This window comes from Ptychodera flava, chromosome 2, assembly GCF_041260155.1.
Source record: "Ptychodera flava strain L36383 chromosome 2, AS_Pfla_20210202, whole genome shotgun sequence".
NCBI classification, from domain to species: Eukaryota; Metazoa; Hemichordata; class Enteropneusta; family Ptychoderidae; genus Ptychodera; species Ptychodera flava.
Window position 1 is genome coordinate 10,554,988 of NC_091929.1, and position 25,197 is coordinate 10,580,184.

A 25,197-nucleotide genomic window follows, 5' to 3' on the forward strand; every position below is an offset into this window, starting at 1 on the left:
GTTTTCTCTGCACGTAACATGTAAATGAGTGGACGCCAATTATATTCAAGGAGAGGCATCGCATTTTTTCGTAATCGTTGCCATACGACTTGCTATTTCCTCTTGATGTATGAAAGTCAAGATTTTCAGTAGAAACATCGTCAGCGATACAAATGTAAAATACTATACGATGAGAAAAATCGATAGGCAAAGGCAAGCAAACGTGTTAAATATTTCCCACAGGTAGGAAACATTCTCATCGCAAGAATTCTGAAGCCAGGTTACTTCATAGTGAAGTCAAAGCCTTATCAAGATCAATTTAGTGTTGACGTAAGGGGATGTGAATATATATGGCCGCTGAACAGACATTTAAGAATAAGTGTGCCATCTGAAGCAACACTCGAATCCTTGATATTTAACATAACGGTAAGTCCGATCGTTGTTTTTGGTGAAAAAAGTTATTTGTATGTTTCAGTTATTTCAGACAGCCACACAACTGTTAGATTTTGACAATTTCTTAATTAACAATGTACAAACATTTTTCAATAGTTACTCTATTGTCCCGTAAAACCTTTTGACCCGTTTTCAGATTGTGTATCCAATCCCAGATATAGTCCGAGCTGTTTTCGGTCAACTTGTACGTGATAGTGTACCAGCGCTAAGTTCAACCATATACCTACAAGAAGAAAATGGAAGAAAAGTGCATTTCCGAAAGAAAGTCACACTAACAATGCCTGTGTTATTAAATGGACTCGGGATTAGCATGGATGAAAAGCGCCTAACATCGCACCTATTTGAAGATCAATTTGGCGCCAAATGGTGTGACATTACTAATGCTGTCCAGCTCTATGTTCACAGAGAATCCGTTTCCTTCAAAACAGATCACTTTTCGGGGTGAGTGTAAAGTCACATATTGTACAAGTTATGACGAATACATCCTGGCAACCCAGAAAATATACACTAAGTGTAGTTGGTCTTTGTTGTCTTATGGATCCAAATGATATCTGTATACGCTTTGAAGATACGCTCACGCAACCGAACAAAACGACATGTAATAATGTATTGCAGTCACTTCTGATATCTATGCGATTGCGTCAATTGCTTCAAATTGCGTTCACACTTTTCAGAGCACGATTTGTTGTGCACATCTACACTTCATTTAATATCGACCGCACATTAAAAAGATTTCGTAACTCGCATTGTCGGATTCTCTTTATGTTAACGAACTAAATGTAACGAAGAGAACAGTTTTTTAGAAATACTAAAGCGTAATTTGTAATTTGCACCGACATCTTTATTGGCCACTTGATCTTGCTTCACACTCGGAAATGAAACAAGATGTCATATTAAGTTCCATTTGCCCATTCCCGACCGCGGCCCATCCGGGTACTTAATTGTGGGTTCTGACGTCATTTTTGCGTCAAATCGCTTTGAAAACAAATAGTTGAAGTTCGGATTTTTCAGCCGTCAAGACTAATATTATATTGTATCATGCTACCACGCGCCGTTCTGATTGGACGAGAGCTCATTCCACCGATGCTAAAATACTCTTTTAGCTGTAGTAAAATGGGCCCCTTAACCAGCATTTTCAACCAGCATTTTCGAAAATTGCCCAGTCGGTGCATTTGAACTGACCTATCTAAACTTAATCCGAAACAGTCCACTTTGTTTCAAAGACCGAAGCCCGAATTTTGATACACAGATAAAAATATGGGCCTGTAACTCGCCTCTTGGTGAAAATAAGTTGGGATCAATGACGAAAGACACCTCTGCACATTTCGGTTTGATGTACACAAATCATTACATTTCGGCAAAGGCGCACGGTGCACATTTGCTAGATTCAGCGGGAGTCGAGACGCGACACACAGTTCTTTAAAATGAAGCTAGTATTCGTTCATACACAAATAAATTACCAATTCCTCACATTAACGGTATGTCAGACATTCTTGGCCAAAGTTTGGGCTGTAATAGACGAGGATGTTCTAACGATGTAGACCAAGAAGTTCAAAATAACAATGGGATTACTCCTGGTGACTGCAAGTTGACTGTGACATCAAATGCAACAACAAGTATCAACGTCCAGCTCTCGCTGAATCAGGCAGCACGCAATCCAAAGTCTGGATTGTTTCAAATTTGCTTGTTTACTGGTATTATAACGTCCAAGTTATCCATCATTCAAAAATAGCTCCTGTAACCTCACTTTTCCAAGACTGAATGATTTTGTATGCCAAGACAGACAGGACTATTGCCTTTATGTAAATTTATGAAAAACATTGTTACTTTTTCATGTGATTTGAACTCTTGACCAATTTTCTATATCTGCAGCACGTCGCAAGTTAGTGTTGGTGTTGCATGTAAATATAATGCAATTTTGATGAACGTAATTCGTATGTTATCGTAGGGTACTGTGTTCGAGTGTTGTCAACGTAATCCAAACTTATAAAAATACTCGGTCTCGGGCGCAGAATTTCCAACGTCCGGTCTCTCATACGTCCTTTTTCTGCATTTTGGACTTAAAATGACGAAAATACTCCACTGAGACAACAAAGACACACAAGTTGATATATACAAGTCGGGTACACACGATATTTTGGTACAATTCGCTCCATATAGCATTCGCCTATCGGCTCGTGCTACATGTCGCGCATTGTAACAAAATATCGTGTATACCCTCCTGTGGCGGGGTCATTGCTTAATTCAAAGTTTCAATGTGCATCCATGTCATAACTTTTAGTTCTGCTTTTTTTTCATACAATTTCTGTATCATTAGCTCGTCTGTATCGTCTGATCACTCATTCACCTCGCTCACGAGCTGACTGATGTCACTCCGCGGTCAAGAATATGTGTACAACTGTGCATGCGTACCGTATGTGTACACTTGTCTAAAGTTTACTCACAAGCTTGGTTTCTTGTTCCTGAAGTTCATTACATAGTATCATTTTATCCCCTCTAAGCAAGATATTTTTAGAGGTTCACTTGCCTGTTCTAACAGCAATCCTGCAGTCAAGAAGAAAATAAAACAAAAACTTTGCCTAAAAGGGAAAAATATTCAGCATGCATGCTTTGTGAAACATTCCGAAACTCGTATCAAAATTTTTTAGAGTTTTCACGTTGTCTAAGAAGACAAAGGAAGAATCAGACTTAGAGGCAAGCCTTTTAGAGTGGTTCAGAGTGTGATGTTTTACATTAAAGTGCTATCAAAAACTACATAATAATGTAACCGTTTGAAATTATATATAGTGCCCTACCACTCAGCAAGCCAAACTATTGAACACGTAATTGAAGATCAAAAATAAATGTAAGCCTGAAGTACGGGGACATTGATTTCTAATCAGTAATTCTTATATAGTTACCGAAGACATTTCGTTGAGATAAAGTGGAGCGGAAACATAATTTAGACTGCTCTGAATTAGTCAAACGATTCATCAAACGTAAATTTAAGGTGAATAGACATTTGGAAATTGAGATTGCTTATCGTTCACCAATAATTGCCTACCATCGCGCTACATATCAGTTTTCTGGTGCATGCATACGATTGAACCAAGAATGATGCCACTCTATTCGGACCGTAGTACCTAATTTTTGGAAGAGAAGCCAGATTACCCATTGGTCTCTGTTTTCTTGTTAGTCTAGATGAATACACCAAACACGATTACGTACAGTACATTTGGGACTTCAGAAATATCACTGGTACATATGATTTGGAATCAGACAACAACGTTCTTGTTGCTCTTTGCAGTTAAATGTTTTCGCAAGTGTTGAGTCTGTATAGTATTATCTGCATGTGTGTGTCTGCGCAGCGTATGAGCTTATGTTTCTTGCGTTGATATGTGTATACGCACAGATACCGAAATATGTGTATGAATATGTGTGCATGTACTAAACCACATATGTATTTCCCTATGTGCCGATATATATATATATATATATATATATATATATATATATATATATATATATATATATATATATATATATATATATATATATATATATATATATATATGAATATATTGTATGTATGTATTCATGTATGTATCTATTTATCCATGATGAGGGACTAGGATGTACTGTGTGTTCACGTACATATGTACGAATTTATGCGCCTGTTATTACAGCAATGTGCGTTGTATATACTTACAACCTATCTTTGTCTGTACGCCCGTAAAACGTTTTTGAAAGTGTGAACTATTTTTTATATTTTGAGCCCATAACTCATCAGCTAGCAACTTGCTAATTACCTAGTGATTCTGTGCTTCAATGACCATCTTCAATGTGATTTTTTCCTAAAAAAACCTGTCGACATGCACGTAAGTGGAGATGACGTTAGGAACTAGCTCATTTTGTAGATGCTCAAATCAAGAAGCCACCAGAGATATGTCAATTTATTTAAGACAACTTCCTCGAAATGCCACTGATTGCTCTCAGCTGAATGGTGTTTTCATTTCCGCATTTGCTTATTACTATTCATATGTTAAAATGCCCTTCTGTGATTCGTCATTCTCGCTATAGAGTGTACACCAACTGTTTTATATATACGTGTGTTTTTATTGCCTTTTTTCTTTAATTTACAGATACACCTATGTCGCAATTCCGGTGTTAAGTCCAATAATATTAGGTCTCATGAACAGAGAGCTAACTGAAGCTGTCAATACTTACATGCACAGATTGTTGACCGGAAAATACTTCGCCAAAATTATATTGTTACAAAGCAAACACACTGAAAGTAATTTGCTTGTGGACTGTGTTGAAAGAGAGAATGTCGATTCGAAGATACGACATTGGAAGGATAATCATTCGTACATGCCATCTGATGTTGATATTATCCCATATACGAATGATATAGAAATGATACAGTGGCAGAGAATTGATATTAGTGTCATTGATGATTTCGAGATTTTGACCAAGCCTAAATGTGGCATTTTCAAGTGCGCATTTGGGCAAGACAACTTCTGCAGCTTACGAGTGAAACTCGACCTTGATGTTCCAGATAAAGCTTTTTATAGAGGATCGGTGCTGTTTACTTTCAATAAAGGGGAGGAGGAGACCCTTGACTTTGTTGTAAGAGGGGTGAGTGCCTTCCTAGAAATATATGCATTGGTTTTCATATTTCCTTTTTCTGGCATGCATCGTCTTTCAAATTCCATTTCTTTCTCTGTCTATTGCTTTTAATATTTCCGGTTATTATTGCAAGGAAATAAAAAAGAACAGTCCTGGTTGTCGTTTCCAGCAGCCTATACTGCCAGTAGAAGTCTCTAATGTGTAAGTTACTGTCTCATATTGTATTATCCTCAGAATAACAGGCAATTGTTCGTTCACTCAAAAGCAGAAAACAGGAAGAACCAGCAAGATATGAAAGTCATGTCAGGTAATTTTTTACCTCTTGTTTATAAGTGCAAATTTTCCTATAACTTGTTGGTTATTTTGTTTTGTTTTGTTTTTTTAAATAGGAAAACATTATCTGTTGATATTAGCACTTTACACAAACCCCCAAAACATAACGATTGCAAATAGTGTTCTTTCAAATGCAGAACAAAGATGCAATATCATTAGTTAAGGACATACTCCTTGATGATTTTGACACTACTCATCATCTTGTAACACGATGGCAAACTTTTCAGTGTGCTTTTATATTTATTGATAATTTCAGATGAGAAGAATTCCGACGTGGATGATAACAGAAATGAAGTGATCTCAAAACGGTAAGAGCTGGAAAATAAGATTATCTTGACAGCGCGTCGTTCTTTTACTGCAAACATTGCAGGGAATTGTGTTATTCGCTATTGTTACATAGCTTACTGATTTGCAATATTCACACATTACATGTCTCATTTTAATTTCTTTTGTCAAAATTAATTACGTCACTAAATTATCCACATTATGCCAGGGACCTGTCGAAAGTGAAGCACTAACGTTTTCACACTTACATTATACATGGCCTGAACAAGAAAAACTTTCATATTTGTACTTTGGGCCACCACTATTAATATTTATATATTTACACTAACAGTGTACCATCTCGGTCATTACGAGTAATAAATGTGTACATTAGCTCTTACATTAGTTGGACAAATCCAATTGTCAAACGGAGGAGTAGATGTTAATGTTACAGTCTATTTTCATCAAATAAATTCACACTTGTTCTCTAAATAGCGTCCTTTTAATATTCAAGCAGTATCGTGGCATGCTGTAGGCGTATGCCTGAGACGTGGAATAAATAGAAATGGCTGCCAATAGTTGCGATCACAGACGGGTTTTCTTCTTGGACTTGATGTGCTATTGACCAAAAAACATATTTCATGTTAATAGTTATTATTAAAATTACAAAAAACTCCTGCATACTGCTTGAAGAGCCAATATCATGAAAAGTTATAGTGAGACAATTCACCTGCTCGGGGTCTTGACTTTCAGGCAGTGCTGTTAATTACAACCTCAAAATTCTGTTTGAAAAGTATAGTGACATTTCCAATGTCTTAAATTTCATAAATATAATTTGAGTTATAATCTTCAGGAAATTAAAATCTTTCTCTGTTAAGCTGCAAAAACCTTGCCTTAGTTGAGGCTACACTTCCTGATTACCAACCGCTGGCTAGAACGGAAGTGTCCAGATAAATATTATAGTCATGATGTACACCGAAGAACTACTACAGTCGATGTTTCGTCTATCCATTTGAAAACTATGCTTATGATGTAAACAAGTCGATTGTATTAGAGATTTGTAGTAACCATCTACACCTGACCTCGGCGTGCGGGGCCGGATTTTTTAATTTAATAATTTTAAACAGAAGGCAAGCCAAAACACACTTTTTACCGCTCAATAACTAAAAATGGAATAATGCAATATGAACCATGGTCATGATTTATACTTTAAATAGCATATTTTACGAGACAGTTGAAATAGTTACGTCGACGAAAATTCACCTGTCATGACAACATGACAACTGAAGGCGTCTTTTACCACCACAGTCCCTTTACCTGTAAAACAGTGGCGTCCTTACCTGTCTTTACAGAGAATATCCGGTTTTATATTTTATTCATTTTAACAATCCATCATCAAAAAAGGCGAACGCACAATTACAGGATAATGTACTCGTAACCCATTACCCAATCGAGCAATGAGAAGTAAAGTGCCTTGCTCAAGGGCGCAACACCGTGTTGGAGTCTTGAACTCACAATCCTCCAACAATATGTGCGTCACTCACTAGATTGACGGGGTCTCAAACTCACCATCCTCTGATATGACTAAAAGCATAATGTTTGTTGCAGGAGTGTGTTATTCCTGAACGACGAATGGGGCACATCGAAAGGTGGCATATCTTCCGTAAATCGACAACTTGCTTTACAAGCAAGGGATGCTGGTTATGCTGTTTACGTGACTGTCTTGGACTCTCCTAACGAGCAAGACAAAAAGGACGCAGAGAATAACAGGATAAACCTGATAATAGCAGAAACGATACCCGATGTCGATCAAAACATAAACTTGAATATGTTAAATTATGCACACCAGAGGTATTTTCCCTCGCTAGAAAAAAATATTACAAATTTAGGTGTTATTATAGGACACGTACCTATTACATCAGAAGGGGCGCAAAATATAAAGCAAAGGCGATTTCCGAAAGTTAAGGTATATCTGTTTACCCATGTTATTCCGCAGGACACCGACTTTCATATGGGACGCTCGTACAAATTAGGGGATATTGAAACAAAGGTGGATAAAATAATACAGCAGGCTGAACAAGCTGATCTTATATTTTCCGTTGGTCCGAAGGTTTACAGAAAGTTTAAGAATGAGTTTCGTGGATCAGAAGTAAACGACGACAAACATAAAGAATTCATTCCGATTCCGGATAGCCGTTTCTTTGATTTGGACTTAAAACCGTTTGAAAAAGACCACGCTTATGAAATTTTGACGGTAGGTCGAGTTTCAAATGTTGAAAATCTTAAGGGATACGATATTGTAGCAGCTGCACTAGGCAAGGTGGCGACAAGAAGCAGCTCTGTAATTGATGGATTGCTGTGGAGAATCCGTGGAATATCTGAAGAGGACAAGGATGAGAGCTTAGCGTTTATTAAAAAACACTTGAAATCTGTAAATGGCAATTTGTTAGATATATATCCTTTGCAATACGGTAATCAAAAACTGGTCACACAAGATATTCAGAAAAGTCGTCTGTTCCTAATGCCCTCCCGGACAGAACCATTCGGAATGGTCGGTTTAGAAGCCATAGCAGCAGGTATTCCCGTTCTAGTCACCGCTAATTCAGGTCTTGCCGATTTTCTCAAAGAACATTTCCCCAAACACATGCATGATTCCATGGTTGTTTCAAAGTTGGGGAAAACTGATAACAACACTGACGACATCGCCATTTGGTTCAATCGAATCACCGATGTTTTACTGAATAAATACGATGACACGTTTGATCTTGCTAGGCAGGTCAAAGATAAACTGACGCAAATGAAATCTCACCCCAATAGCCAAATTTTTAAAGACGAGTTATGGAAACTAAAATAATACGCGTAATCGCTCTGTCCCAGACATGCTTGTTGAAGACACAGCAAAATTTTTAGACTACTATATATTTCTAAAACACACTGATTAATATGCAAAAATAGTCAAACTGGTTTTGAAATGTCAATCCCTGTGAAAGTTGGTGTTTATTCGATCTCTGACATTCAGGTAGGTTCCTTTACATTCACATACTTTTTTTAATTTATCAACCAAACAACAATAACATATTGTCACCTTGCAGAAATGATTGATTATTCATGGTCTTTTCTGATAATGCTATTATTTGCGTTCACATTTCACCCCTTCATTTAGATTGTATTTTAGAGAGGCAATGTTACATATGATGTTCCAAGAGATCAATCTCGAAGTTGACTTTCTGCGAAATCTCACTAAACAATAAACATTTCGGTGGACTATGACAGATGATCAGCTTGCCAGTTTTTTATAAACACCTTATTCCAATTGAGTATCGCAATTTGTTACACTGTGGACTAGTTTTAAATTAGTGTACATTGAATCACTGTTATGTCAATGGAGACAACAAAGAAATAAGTAGAGATAAAAATAATGCCCACTTTGTACAAGAAACATTTGCGTTCGTTTTATGAGTTAGCATGTCAATTTATCTCTGCTCAGATGTTTTCCTTATCAAAAGTTATATATTGAATAATTTACTCTATGGAAAGTTTAGTATGTATAGGTATTGCTGTCAGTATTGTGTATGATCTTGTAGGATTTGATATCTGCAAAGAATGTTCATTAAGGTAGTATGCGCCTCGAAAGTAAAAGACTTGAATTTTTGCTCAAACTTTCTTTAAGGAATCTTTAACCATTCTTTTTCAAATTCAAGAATAAAATCGGGAGTCGCCGTGCAAATTTTGTAACTAGAAAAAACAAATAACACAAGATTTACCGATATTTAAAATTCGAAATGACCTGCATTTCTTTGTTAACTCTAAGAAGAAAAATAAAATTTCCGAATTGCGTAAAGCTAACTACAGCCGGTGAAGTTTTCTTACACCAAGCACTTTAAAATGAACCCCAACAAGTGGTATATAAGAAAAGAATTGTAAAAGTTTGAATGTCCGAATATCTGTCCCCTAGGCGCTTAACATGGATTAAAGTCACTCTTTCGTTACAGCCTTGCTATATTTGCGAGACAGCATAAGCAGTGTCAAGTCAGAATTGCATGTACCGCCGCTACACTAAGTGTGCAATGCATTTCTAAGTAGCATTTAATGCGCATGGAAAGCGAAAGACTTATTTTGCTCATATTTTCTCAAAGGAATCTTTCAACAATTCTTTTTCAAAATTAGGAATAAAAATAAGGGGTCAATGTACAAATTTTGGTACTATAGAAATTACCCACGATTTTTCCGATACTAGTATTTCAAATTCAAAATGGAGGCCGTCCCTGTGTTAACTCTGTGGAGAAAAATACAATTTTCGATTTTCAAAAAACTAAGACTGTGAAAGTTTTTCTTCCTCCTTCAAGTTGGGGTTTTTCAATTTTTATGCAGGATTTTCAAAGTTTGTCATTTCACAGTGTCGACCTGATTAACTGTGCCTCGATGAATATTACTAATCCAGATTTACTGAACCACTCACAAAAAGTTTAAATGAACATTTAATTAGTCTTCTAAAGAAAAAAATCCTTGTTGTATTTTCGAATCAATTGATTCATTTTGTGATTTTCTGTACAAATGTTTTTCGATACAACTTTTCCTGCTTCAGTACTTTACTTTGTTTTTGCCAACCAAACGTTTCAGTGTGCCGAGCCCCCTTTTCCAGATTTCATAATATGTGTGTTTTTTTACATGTAAGGGGTGAATGTTTAGGTTAGGATCAAATAAATTGTTTACGTAAATACGGTCTCTGACATATTTATTTAAATGAGTGAGATTTCTCAAATCACTCGATAATGTCGACGGTCCGTGGCTAATGACGGCCAAATAAAATTCTAATATTTCCTGAAATCGGCGAATTCAATTTTAGGCGTAATTTCAATTTTCTGGGTTATTTTTCATTTAGATATTGCGTTTTTGTACTTATTATTAACAATTTAGAACGATTTTCAAATTTGGTTCTGCAGTGTCGGTCTCGAATTACAAACTTCGTTTTTGAAAATTCAGAAACCAGAATCGAGAAAACAGAAACGAACAATCGTACCTTTCTTTTGGATGCTAGGGAGTCTCTCGGTAATTGGTATCTACAGTGTAGCGAAGATGAAGCAAAACGTTACAAATGTTACATGGTCTGTCTGCCGAGTTGTCATGGCAACAGGTTTCCCAACCGGCACTTCTCTTGCTCTTTGTGACCTTCTCTTGTAACGTTTGGACTCCTAACAAAGGAAAGGTTTGCAGACGACTACATCGTTGCTGATTATGGAGTTTTCTAAAGGTAGTCGACGCTACAAGGCACTTCTCCCGCCGAGATCAGCTGTCTATTTATTCCAAAATCTCGTAGATTGACTGGATTAATTGGCAGCCCGACATCCAACTAAACGGGAAATTTCAGCGATAGTGCGCTATTCCCGAACTCCATTCCCTCCATAACTTTGAAATACTGAAAAAATGCCAAAAATTGAAGCAACTGTCCCTAATATTGGGGTGACTTATTTCCTATCTCCTGTATTGAAAAGTGCACAATATTACAGACAGCATGGGCGAGCTTCTGGTCTATTACAAATGTATATGATAAACGTGGCATGAGTAGGTTGGGGGTTTTGATTATCCGGCATCTCTCGTTCTGTAATAGGTGAAAGGGGTACACATAGTGTGTGAGTAGGAGTGGATATGGGAGGGGGCTGTCCCGGTTGCTTCTGTCAAATTCATTTAATTGTTAGACAAAATGGTGCTCTTTGTGCATTGTGAGACGGATACAATTGCAAGTTCCCCTTACCATCTCAGTACTTTTCGATACTGCCCCGGCATAACCCTAAACTTTGTTTCAAATCTTCCCGGTCAATTCTCCGCCCTGCGTTCAAATGAACTAGTTTTAGCGGCGAGGAATTGTTCATGATCGTGGGCATTGTAGAGTAGTATCGTCAGTGACTGATGGCATTACGATGAGTATTTTATTGAATCGTATAAAATCGTACGCCAGGTGCGCTACGTAATGGACTGGTAAGTAGCTTAGGCCTCGGGGAGCGGTGGATCCAAGGGGGTGTCACCCTGTTTTTGACTTTGGTGATGAGGGAGATCATCATGTCTCTAAAATGCCCAATATGGGGGGGGGGGGGGGGGGGGAGGTTTGTTGTGGTTTTTATTAATTTCGACACGGACTCATACTTACCTAAATGCATCGTGCAAATCACGAATTTCATCATTCAGTTGCATTTTTCGGCGCACCCTTCGGGCGCGTAACTTATCAGACATACTTTTTAGCACGCCCTTTATGTGCGCGACTTTCATATCAGACACACACAAACACACACACATACATGTATATATATATATATATATATATATATATATATATATATATATATATATATATATATATATATATATATATAACATGAACAGTCTTCTTACATTTCGCTTGATGTGGATGGATCAAAATATAGTCGAGGATTGCCAACCAATCTAACATACGAATTTGGTCCCCACGCCAAAGGAAGTCTGCTGTGGGCTGGCAAAGGGGGGCTTCACCGCGCTAGCGCCCGGAAGCTATACCAACCATAACGAGAGCTATAGAATAATATTTCCAAATATTTTTTATGAGGGAAGGCAACAGCAAGATCGAAATGGTAGTTCTTATTCTTGGAGGTGTCGTGGCTTTAAATATATCACGATCTTGGCGAGCCTGAAAAATCAGTTCGATGGCGCCCACTTATTACTGTAACCCAAATCTATGTAGCCACAAAGGACCATCACCACCGGTACCAGTCTCCGCCGGTGTCAACTAGTCAGTTCCAATCCCAGTCGTCGATTTTTTGTCTTACGAACTTTGATGTTGCAGTGACACAAATTTCGCCCGTAGATACCCCCAATATTGACACTTAACGGAAACACTGTTCTATTGTCCGGGTCACTTTCGCAGTGTACACTGAAGACTTCAGGCTACAGCTATAACTGACAGCTGATGTCTCCGCTACAGTGCTACGCTGCAGGTTCGATTCCGATCGAGAATTTACGGAATTTTTATGTGATGAAGGAAATTTATTGTTGTTCGTCGAATGATTTGATGTTTTTTGCCTTCTATGTCGCTTTCCGAAGATCATACGGTACTTATTTATTCAGTTGAACTTACGTTGAGGTGCAGCTTTCGGGTTTATTGCCACACCAGGTTCAACGGGTAGCTCGACACGATGATGTGTCGATCATCGTGTCTATAGCCAGAACGGGTTCAACGTGTCACGGTGACATTGAGTTGGAGCACTAGCCGCGATGGCACTTCCGTTCTATTCTTTGGAATAGCTACAATAGCTTTAGAGACTCGAAATTTCGTTGGACATGCCTTCCTTGTTTCCATGTCTGAATTTATCGCATTAGCTCACGTAGATCACGGCATCGATCGCGACAGACTGGTCTGTGCATGAAAGCGTCACGGCGAAGTGCAGGAAAAAGTTCCGGATATTGACGTAGGACGGGGATAATTTGGATTTCTTCTCCGTCCTGCCCTATGTCACAAAGGTGGCGTTTGGGGCCAGTTCATTTTATAATAAAGATTATTAAGATTAAAACACGACAGATAGGCCAAGTATAATACAGTAATTAGGATAGCTTTTCTCTGATCTTCGCTACACTGTTGCTATCCAAATGTGACAATCTGTCACGAGACTCCCTAGCACCCTTGTAAAATTTAACGTTGTTCGTTTCTGTTTTCCCGATTTTGATTTCTGAATTTCAAAAACGAATTTGAGATTCGAGATTATAACAACAAAACTAAATTCGAAAATCGTGTCGAATTCTGAATGGTGAGAACAAAAACGTGCAATATCTGAATTAGAACTAACGCAAAAAAATGAAATTACGCCTATTACCGTATTCTCCGCTTTCAGGAAATATTAGCATTTTACTTAGCCGCCATTAGGCACGGACCGTCGACATCTTGTAAGCAATTTCTCATAAACCAATATATAATTACCGACATTGTAAACCTGCGATGATTTTTTTCACTATGTTTGTGTTTAATTCCTACAGCAGTAACTTCATGTTCTACTCTCCCAATCCGTGGCACAATTCGGCCAACCAATAAACCAATTTGCATTTTCAAAAAAGAAAATCGAAATGGAGCTTATTTTCAATTTTCAAATTGTTTTATCATCTTGATTATTAACTTTTAGGCCTATTTCTAAATTTAAAATCTTTGGGCTGAGATTGAAATATAGGAAACAGGTATTGTTATGTAGGTCATTTCCCCCACACTCATCATGACCTGAGTCCAATTAGTCTAGAACATTCTCAAGGTCACTGCCCTTAATGACCTCACAACCTTGAATTCAATTAGTCATGTTTGGAATGTTCTGGAAAGTTGATTAGTTGTGTAAGGGAGATAATTTTAGAACAGTAATTAGCATGTCAATAAAAGTTCTAGATTGTTCTTATATGCCTTTATAAAAGGGACGTGCACAGCTTCCAGTCAGACTTTTGGGATCGTGTCTCTTGTGTGTTACTAAACTCCAGCAGTAGTCATTCTCAAGACTTTTCAAGACCTTCACTGCCAACGCTGGATTTATACTGTGGACTTTGTGCAAGCCTTCAAGCCTGCAAGGACTGTTCATTCATCCAACTGACTGTTACAACTCTGAGACTGGAGCTTTGCCGTCCCAGCTGAGATAAGTAATCTGTACACTTTTAAAGCTTGTACTCTATCCCTGACTTAGCAATTAGTTTTATTTTCGTAATAAATTTTGTTTAAACGGAAACTGCTGAGTTCACCCTTTTTGTTCGTTTTCTCTGCACGTAACAAAATTGGGGGCTTGTCCGGGATACGAATATTTTGAGCCGTTTGACAACATTTTGCCTGCTTTTTTAAAACTACTGTATACTGTGAACTCAGCGAAATTTAATCATGGCGGAATTTAAACCAGAGGAAATGGATGACCTTGATCAGGACACATTTGATTCCCTCAGAAAAGACGACCTCATAACACTGGCCAATTTCCTTAAGGTAGAAGTTAAACGATCTATGCGCAAGCGAGAAATACAGTTCAAGATTGCAAAACATTTAGTTAAATCAGGCCATTTTGAGGAGTCTGCCTTAAAAGATTATGAGCCCGAGTCTACCTCTGAACTCAGAAAATTAGAATTAGAAATGCAGACAAATTTGGAGATCAAGAAACTAGAATTACAAATGAGAGAGAAAGAATTACAAATGGAAAAAGAGAGACAGGCAGATTTGGAGCTTAAGAAATTGGATTTAGAAAAGGAAAGATTGCAAATGGAAGAAAGACAGAAAGAAAAGGAAAGGCAGAAAGATTAGAAATGGAAGAAAGACAGAAAGAGAGGGAATTGGAAATGAAAGAAAAAGAATTGCAAATGGAAGAAAGACAAAGGGAGAAAGAAAGAGAGGAAAAAGAAAAGGAAAGAGAATTAGCATAACACCGACTGCAGTTAGAAATGAGACGTTTAGAGCTTAGAAAGTCAGGAAAATTCTTCCCTTCAGACAATTTTGACATCACTAAGCATTTCAGGTTAGTTCCCCCTTTCCAAGAAAAGGATGTTGATAAATATTTCCTTCATTTTGAGAAAATTGCTCAGAGTCTGGATTGGCCTAAGGAGTCCTGGTCTATGCTTTTGCAGAGTGCTTTGGTGGGTAAAGCCAGAGAAATTTACATTCAGTTGTCAGTAGAGCAGGCTTCAAATTATGATTCTGTGAAGGAATTAATTCTCAAGGGTTACGAGTTGGTGCCTGAAGCTTACCGTCAGAAATTTAGGGATTGTGAGAAGGTGAAAGATCAAACTTATGTTGAATTTGCTCGAACAAAAGAACAACTGTTTGATCGTTGGTGTTCTTCTGAAAAGGTCAGTCAGAATTATGACAAATTACGACAGCTCGTTTTGATTGAAGAATTTAAGAGGTGCATTCGGAGTGACATCAAGACGTTTATCAATGAACAAAAGGCAGATACATTGGAGGTTGCTGCACGTTTGGCCGATGATTATTCATTGACCCACAAATCTTCATTTCTCAGCAAACCATCCCAGTCCTTTCCATACAGAAACAATGCAGGTAAATTTAACTCCTCCTTTTCATCCAAGAATTTTTCAAAGGAGAGTAGAAAATCAAATGACAACAGTTCACAAAATTCAAGTAACACTCCCACATCATCAGATCCCAAGTCTCAATCTCCTTCTGACAAACAGTTCGGTACACTTTCTTGTAATTATTGTAAGAAAGACGGCCATTTAATGTCAGAGTGTTTCAAATTGAAAAGAAAACGTGAAGGTCAAAGTGGTCAAAGTGGATCTAAGCCAACCGGCTTTATTTCTTCATCAACTCAATTAGAGTCTAATAATGTGTGTAACACATTTTCTGAGGTTAAACCCCTCTCATCCCCAATTAATGAGGTCAAGGTCAATTCTTCTCAAGATAGCATTATGGGTATTTTCGAACCATTTATTCATGATGGTTTTATATCACTTTCTAGTGATTTTCTTCCGCTACCCCTGTCAAAATTTTAAGAGATACCGGGGCTTCCCAGTCTCTTTTGTTGGCAGATACCCTGCCGTTTTCTGAAAAGTCATTTTCAGGTTCTAAAGTTCTTATTAAGGGGGTAGATTGCAATGACTTTATTCCTGTTCCTCTCCATAATGTCTATTTGTCTTCGGACTTTGTTTCTGGACCTGTGGCTTTAGGTATTAGGCCTTTTTTGCCTTTGAAGGGATTCACCTTCTTCTCGGAAACGACCTTGCTGGGGACAAGGTCATTACTAATCCACTTGTGACTGATAATCCTACTTTAGATCAGGATCCAGAGCCAATTGAACAAGAGATACCCGATTTATTTCCTTCATGTGCCATTACTCGAGCCATGTCAAAGAAAACTTCCGAGAATCAAAATACTCTCAAAAATAATGTCACAGATGTTGACTTAAATGACACCTTTCTCAGTCAGGTGTTTGACACGGATCATTCCGTTATCCCTCGAGGATTTGAAACTTCCAGTAAAACTTCTGCTGACCAAAGTCAGACATTTTCTAGATCAAATCTCATTGCAGAACAACACAAAGACCCAGATATTTTGTCTTTGTTTGACAGGGTAGATGATGAAGGTAAAACTTCAGATAGCTCTGTTTCCTATTATACAAAATCTGGTATTCTCATGCGTAAATGGAGACCTCCAGATGTCTTGGTTGATGACGATTGGGCTATAAAACATCAAATTGTGGTTCCAAAGCCCTATCGTGCTGAAATATTGCGCCTGGCCCATGAAACGCCCTGGGCTGGTCACTTAGGAGTCAGGAAAACTTATCATAAAATTCTCAGTCACTTTTATTGGCCTAATCTCAGGCAGGATGTAGCACATTTCTGTAAAACTTGTCACACATGTCAAATGGTAGGAAACCAAATCAGACCATTCCAAAGGCCCCTTTACAGCCAATTCCTGCATTTCAAGAACCATTTAGTAGGATACTAATAGACTGTGTTGGGCCCCTACCAAAAACAAGATCAGGAAATGAGTACATGCTGACAATAATGTGTACATCAACTCGGTTCCCCGAAGCCATACTGCAAAGTGCCCCAGTGTTGTCTGCACCAGATTTCACTTTGCCATTCAAATTAGCTGTAGATGCTAGTGATACGGCTGCTGGTGCTGTTTTATTGCAAGAGGATGGTCATGGTATAGATCATCTTGTTTGCTATTTTTCACGCAAATTTAACAAATCCCAGAGAAACTACTCTACAATTGAAAAAGAGTGTTTATCTTTGATATTAGCTTTACAGCATTTTGAAGTTTATGTTACTTCTTCAATCAGCCAATAGTGGTTTATATTGATCAAAACCTCTTGTATTTCTACAGAAATTTAAAGGCAAAAATCAGAGATTGCTAAGATGGAGTTTAATGTTACAGGAGTTTAATCTTGATATTAGACATATCAAAGGCAGAAACAATTTAATTGCAGACTGTCTCTCTCGTATTTAGAGTTTATTGTTGTTCACTTTCAAGAAATTTTACTTTAGAGTAAAAAAAAATTTTGAGTACTTAAATCTTTTTCAAGATTACATTTGTAAAAGAAAGATTTTTCTTTGAAAAATTTTCTTTTTTGAAGAGGGGGTGTGTTATGTAGGTCATTTCCCCCACACTCATCATGACCTGAGTCCAATTAGTCTAGAACATTCTCAAGGTCACTGCCCTTAATGACCTCACAACCTTGAATTCAATTAGTCATGTTTGGAATGTTCTGGAAAGTTGATTAGTTGTGTAAGGGAGATAATTTTAGAACAGTAATTAGCATGTCAATAAAAGTCTAGATTGTTCTTATATGCCTTTATAAAAGGGACGTGCACAGCTTCCAGTCAGACTTTTGGATCGTGTCTCTTGTGTGTTACTAAACTCCAGCAGTAGTCATTCTCAAGACTTTTCAAGACCTTCACTGCCAACGCTGGATTTATACTGTGGACTTTGTGCAAGCCTTCAAGCCTGCAAGGACTGTTCATTCATCCAACTGACTGTTACAACTCTGAGACTGGAGCTTTGCCGTCCCAGCTGAGATAAGTAATCTGTACACTTTTAAAGCTTGTACTCTATCCCTGACTTAGCAATTAGTTTTATTTTCGTAATAAATTTTGTTTAAACGGAAACTGCTGAGTTCACCCTTTTTGTTCGTTTTCTCTGCACGTAACAGTATATACTGCTGTGAGGATGGCACTTTACGGCCATTCAAATTTCCCTCTGACAGACTCTATTTCCCACAATTCGTATTTCCGTTTTTTCAATTTCCAATATACCAAATGTCCGATTTTCCCATTTCATTTGGGGCGTGGCCCAGTATCTTTTCATACTGTGGCGGAAATAACTGTATCGAACTGGAATTAAGGTGTAACATTTATCTCAGTGTGACCAAATGTACATGGGGCGGGGCTTGGTTACGTTAATTGGCACAAGATACTTTTGAAAATTAACGGGAATGAGGGACTGGTCAGTTTCTTCGGCCTTGGGGGCCGGTGGATTCATGGGTGTCACCCTGTTTTTCACCTTGTTGACAGGGTCACCTATTTTGAAATGCCCAATAAGGGGGTCAGTGTGTTTTTTAAATTTCAACACTGGCTCATACTTGCCTAAAATGCAACAAATGCATCGTGCTAGCCATGAATTTCATCATTCAGTTTCATTTTGCGGCGCGCCATTTGGGCGCGTAACTTTACTAATATGAGGTTATTACGAAAATACCGCAAAGGATGCACGAGGACATTGGCGCAGCGTATCGCTCGAAGCGAAGCGGAGGGTGTTGCACGGCGCCAATGTCCTAGTGCATCCTTGCGGTATTTTCGTGATAACATTATAATACATCTTACATTCTTCACTGGGACATCAAATTGTATAGCTGTGGCTATGCAGGTCACGCACCATTAGTAGTGACCGTTTTAGTGCAATGTCAACATTTTTTCTTCCAATTTATACTACAAATGCAGAACGCTATCTCAGACGGCTTCTGCAATCTCTAAAGTGTGTGTACTACACACGTACGTACAGAGCGCGCGAGGCTGAACAAACTATGACCAGTCCCTAGCATCGTCTCACATACTGGAAGACAAGAAAAAAACTGTTTTACGCGCTATCCATCAATGTCGCAAACTTGTACGGTGTAAAAATTGTGACAGCCATCAGCCAATACAGAGTGCGGCATGCACATTTACTTTTATCTGATTAATTTATTCATGATCAGCTGTCAATCTTTGTACGCAATGATGTTCTCCGTACAATGATCTAGGTACCCCGTCATAGTTTTTAAACCGTATGCCGGCCAACATTATGAATTGCATACACAACCCTATCCAAATCTTGACCTTGAAGGCGATGATATCATGTTTGAGACAGTATCGTCTTACACTTCGTTCTCCGATTAAATCATAGACAGTAGAGGGAGACTCCCCCTCCACTGTCTATGATTAAAAAGGCGCAATTTGTGGCGCAATAAAGTAACATCGCGCCAACGGAAACAATATTTTGATACGTGAAATCGCGCCAAACGGAGTTAGGTGATGCTATGAATGATAGGGTTGGCAGCTTGGCAGTCCATCGCGATTTTTTCAATTTAGCACAGAATAGCAACCAAATTACTTGTCAGCTTGAAAGAAAAAAGTGTGATGTTGGCTTAGTGTGAAATACGTTCAAATTATGAATAAAATTTAAGTTTATGAAATCGAATTCAGCACGATCGGTGCTTGGTGGTCTCCGTTTTTAAAGTGCACCATTCCTAGTCTGCACTGCGTTCAGTGATACCGAGAAGCGACATCGGACCTGTGCCCCTGCAATTTTCAGTGACCTTTCAAGAGTACACCCCTCACAAAACAAAGTATCGCTCTAAATACATCGTTATCATTGTACATTATACCATATAACGAGAATAAAAATTCGGGCATGACATCTGTGATTTAATTTCAAACTTCAAACTTATACGCATGGAAAGAACGGTAAAATTTCGCACTTGGTTGCAAACACATCTTTGTGGTAAATCACAGTGATATTGGGGAAAGGGTGACGGACATCGTTTTCATTACCAGAAAGTCGCAATGAAATGTTACCGTGGTAACAGAGTGTTGGTAGACAAGTTTGCAACAGATGGGGGTCATGTGGATGCGCTATCCAATCATGCGATCTCTAAGTAGGAAGCAATCATACTCAAAGTCCAAGCTGAAATGACAAAATAAATATTATTGGCTGATAATTTTGTGCAATTATCGTTACCGAGCCCGCCTCAGTACATTTGGTCACGCGGAGACAAATGTTACACCTTAATTCAAACTCGATACAAATATTTCCGCCATAGTATCGAAAGATGCTGCAGCCACACCCCAAATGAAAGGGGAAAATTGGTTATTGGTATATTGGAAATTGAAAAAAAACGGAAATAGTGCATTGTTGGAAATGGAGTTTGTCAGAGGGTAATTTTGATGGCCGCAAAGTGCCATCCTCACAGCAGTATATACCTATGTCCTACACTTCAATCTCAGACCAAAGATTTTAAATTTAAAAATGGGTCTAAAAGTTAATAACCAAGATGATGAAACCATTTGAAAATTAAAAATTAGCTCAATTTCGATTTTCTTTTCTGAAGGTGCAAATTGGTTTATTGGTTGGCCGCATTGTGGCACGGATTTCTCCCAAAGCGTAAGATACAAAGTGTTTAGCCTGTCAACTCAGTCTGTACAAGTATAAACTGCATTTTTATTATCAGTGAATAAATTTGGGTCAGGACTGGAGTTAAAATATAAAATACAATACCAGTGCATTAGGAGTGAAAGAAGAACTGGCAATCGACATACAATACAAACAAATAAACAATTATAATGCAAAAATCACCAGCAGTTAAAGCTACTGGCGTTTTAACCTTCGGCTCTACATTTTTACAAAATACGTAAATTGTATGTAATTAGCTTAATAATATCGCTCAAGCTGACACTGACCTCATACCTGCAAACTTAAACGATTTTAGTTGAGAAAAGTATTTTCGCCCATCCGTTCTTCTTCCTGTTACAAAAGCCTAACGAACGATGCTTTTTCCCTGCCCTAAAACACACACCAGCTTCTTGTTGAAGGAGTTCCAAAACATATACCACAGAGAGCAATTAGCGTTGTCCCTGCCTGCTGGCAGCACAGTGCCTTGGTATTAGCATGTCGCAGTCGGCAACAAAATAGGGGCTGGGAACGAGGCTATGACGACAATATTCTGCTCGCTACAAATCCACAGTATATTCAATGTTCAATGCTAACTAAAAGCTTGAAATTTCTTCAGTCAGTAAATAAGACAAAAATCATCTTTACAACGCCTTTTTGAAAAAACAATCAGTCCTTACCCCGAAATCATAACAAGCAGCAGGGCGTCGTGTCAAGCATAGGTGTTTGGCTCGTCGCTTCACGAAACCCCTGTGATACTTGTTGTATCATAGGGAGTTCGCGAAGCGACAAGCCAAGCGAGTGTTGTGTCAAATAATTAAGGAAACCCTGTTTTTTTAAGTTTCCCTTGCCTCTCTCAGGTGTGTGACATACCTCACAAGCTGGAAACCATATATGTGCTGCTTGGGAACAATTGTGGAAGTCTCCACTAATTCTATGCCTTTTGTAAGCAATGAACAGCGAGGGTTGTAAACAGCCTCGATTGCGCCGAGGTTAAAGTTTTCTCTTTTGAAGGCTGTCCATCATCAGTGGACAACATAATTTACAGTTCCAAAGATCAGATACTGGTACCGTACTTTGACCCTCTGTGGATCAAATATGGCTACTAACTGTTGATGATCTGCTTGCGCGTTGTAGGCCCAGTCTTTCGATTGGTGAGTAAAACTCGCTCACAGCTTACAGAAATCTGTCATCTCTTTTAATTTAATCGCTAATTGTTGAAGTTGAAATACCTTTACAGTAAGTACTCTTTTGTTTGAAAACAGGACTAATGGAAGGCAGTTTCCGGTTGCCGTAGACCTTGGATCATAGAGAATGGAGATTGCGTTGTAGAATGTCTCGCTATTGTTTTTATAGTACAATGGAGAGACAGGATACATTATTGACTTGCCTAATTCTCCCTTTTTAATGTTTAGATAAGATGTTTTACTTTGAAGCGATCGAAACTTTATTTGAAGCGACATGTGTCTTTAGAATATACTTCAAGCTTTACAATACGGCGGAAATTACGACAAATGAATAAGAGGCGGCTTATTTCATGACATGAAGTCACGGACTATACATAGCATGTTCAAGGGTTGTTCGTTAGGCGTGGTTTTAACAATATTGCTGCCATGTGAATTGAATTTACTGTTTCTGGCGGTGTGTCGCCTGGGACAATATTTCTATAAAAGGTATTATGTATAGTCCCTGGCGTGTTGAGCCCTTAGAGGAGAATAGATTATAACTTGACAAACGTTTGCGTGATGTGACATGATGATAGGAAGATTTTTACCTTAAGATCTTTTGTAGGATGCTAAATAGCAATAGACAAATATTGAAGCGACCTGAACGAGTTGAAAGCAGCCAAATTAGGGAAACAGGTGTGAAAGGCCCATTCAGTGATGTTAACTGTAAACGAGCACGTTAGTTATGCAGAGGCCATAACTTATGTCAAAGTTCGGCGTAAATGCACTGGAAAATGTGCTAGTCGGGCCGGTACGTTGGTCTTTGGCAGAATTCCTATGATTTAACGCATAAACAACATAAGGTGACCATCTATGCCTTCAAAATAGAGAGCGCTACACCTATGTCTCTTCTGCCACATGTATAACAATGCTGCACAGTTTCCTTAAACATGGCAGAGGGTCATTTATTTTTAACAGCTGAGAGGGGTCATTTTATCTTCATAAGTATCCATCCCGTCAAAAAGCAAGTTCTGTGTTCAAAACTATTCTGGGAGATAAAAACGATTCGCTACATGATTTTATTCTCTGAAGTCATTTTACTGTAAATCTTAGCAAAAGTATAATAATCTGCCATATAAACACCTTGCCTTGGCAACTCTGAGGCTTGTCTTATTGTAAATCGAGCTCACTGAGAGGGCAATGAACAATATCCATTACTTACATATTAGAGATATAACAAGTTTCGTCAGGGAAGATATTTAACAGTTACCTGTAGACTACTAGTACCATGAAAAGATAAATCATACATTTAGGTGAAATTCCAATGTCATAATTGTTGTCCATATCTGAACTATCATTTAGGGGGGTAGGTTGGTCATGAAATTGTTGTCATCTTAAAAGGGGGGATCATCAATCTTTTGTTGCAATGGGAAGGAGGCTCACTTATTTTGACCTATGCGCAGGAAGAATTTGCCAGACCACCCCCGGTCATAACAACTGAACGCTCCCTTAAACTGTTGCCTTACTTGATCGTGTTAGAATCAATTTGAGCACTGCCGAAGTATTTGCGCAGTGCATAAACAATATTAATAAATTTGGCATTTAAAATTCCATACACAGCCAGATGTGAACTGAATGTGCGCACGTAGTTTTCAACAGGTTCATTACATAGTTGTACGCTTCATTGAATAATCACATATCTGTCGGATCATTATATGTGACAGGTTTCATCAACTTTCGCAAAGTCAGTGAAAATGTTCCTCTCATGATTGGTCAATGATTAAATTGGTGTTGCTCATAATCAAGCCACTATATGACATAATGTGATCATATAAAGTGATAGCACAATTTCTCCTAGCCTAAACCCTCACGATATGGCATAATGAATATTAATGACAACACCCATTTAATAATAGGCCAATCATTAGAGGAACATTTTGACTGATCGACCTTCAAAGCGACGCCAGTGACATCATCGTCTCTACTGGATACCATTCACTTTTAAATTAGCTTTATTGCATTCTACGTTGCTAAACGTAGACCTCAGGGCTAGACGGAGTGGGGAAGAAGGTAAAAAGCTGAGAATAGGGTTTAGACTAACAGAAATTGTGCTATCACTTTATATGACAACATTTCACAATATACACTCATTAACCAGTGCAGCCTTATTAAAACAAAATTATTACAGTGTTGTGGCTGAAACTGATAAGTTTTCTCTCCAGGTGCATGGCTGTTTTATCTGAAAATGACTGAACAAGTACGACAATGGTTGACTGCAGGATCGATCCACTGCTAGAGCTCTACAAGGATTTAAACAGCTAGCAAACTAAGCGTTTCCGAGGAAATGTCGTTTCTTAATTTAGTCGCTGACCAACTTCCCAAAAGAGAGCGCGATGGACTACGTGCTGTTGCAGAATCAGATATAGTTAAACCCTCTTTGGAAAAAGCCAGCAAAGAACTTCTGACGCAAATAAAAAAGCAACCTATCATTCAACAGGTCATCGAGAGCGAAAAAGATGAGAAATCGAGTAATAATAGTGAAACAGAAGCCAACAAAGTAGGTATGTCGAAACTAGCAACTTTCAAAAATCAATTGATATTTTTAGTGAGTATCTCGCATCCCATGTCGAAAAAGAATGTGCATGGGTTCACATTGCCTTTTCTGCTGAGCAAAACTACGTTGACTCAATGTTAATTCTTCAACAGATCAATGCTATCACTTTAAACTATATTACCGTGACATCTAGGTAGGTTTTCACACGATTGGAACTAATTTGGGATAATTGGATTCCCACATTTTACAATTTTTTCAAAAATACTAGGTGCCCTATAACTCAATGTTGCAATATAACAAATTACTCATAAAACAAGTGTACAACTAAAGAAGAAAAGCAGATGAGCTTACATTTGCGGATCAAATAGACATTAACAGTTAAGGTGTCCTAAAGTTGATAGAAAATCGGACCTGAATCTAAATGTTAGCGTTTCAATATTACAAATGTAATCATTGCTAGTGCATGTCTAATCAATGTTCCATTACATTCCAGAACGTACAGAGAGAACAAGCAGCGATGGGCCTGACTTAATACCTTCGCCAAGTCAACAGGATAAAAACGAAAAGAAGGCAAGAGGTAAAAAACAATATATTTTCAAAAGACCTTCAATTGACTGAGCCTATATCATAGCTGCAATAATCTGAATGTACACTGGAATGACTTGGGCCTACATTTACATGCGATTGCATTCGCCTTCCAA

The 25,197-nt window shown here is 38.1% G+C and overlaps 1 protein-coding gene and 1 long non-coding RNA gene across 2 annotated transcripts; both read left to right on the forward strand.

The window, feature by feature from the left end:
- The first annotated feature begins 236 nt into the window (after positions 1 to 236).
- LOC139147157 (uncharacterized) lies at positions 237 to 8,604 on the forward strand. Its single transcript, XM_070718070.1, has 6 exons — positions 237 to 405; positions 569 to 873; positions 4,554 to 5,049; positions 5,275 to 5,347; positions 5,630 to 5,681; positions 7,246 to 8,604. Exons 2-6 carry the CDS (start codon positions 710 to 712, stop codon positions 8,489 to 8,491), a joined length of 2,031 nt encoding a protein of 676 aa, XP_070574171.1. The 5' UTR covers positions 237 to 405; positions 569 to 709; the 3' UTR covers positions 8,492 to 8,604.
- Positions 8,605 to 21,805: 13,201 nt separating this feature from the next.
- LOC139114199 (uncharacterized) lies at positions 21,806 to 25,073 on the forward strand. The gene is made up of 3 exons (XR_011547819.1): positions 21,806 to 21,930; positions 24,165 to 24,503; positions 24,990 to 25,073. It is a non-coding gene; the product is annotated as an uncharacterized lncRNA (long non-coding RNA).
- The last annotated feature ends 124 nt before the right edge of the window (positions 25,074 to 25,197 follow it).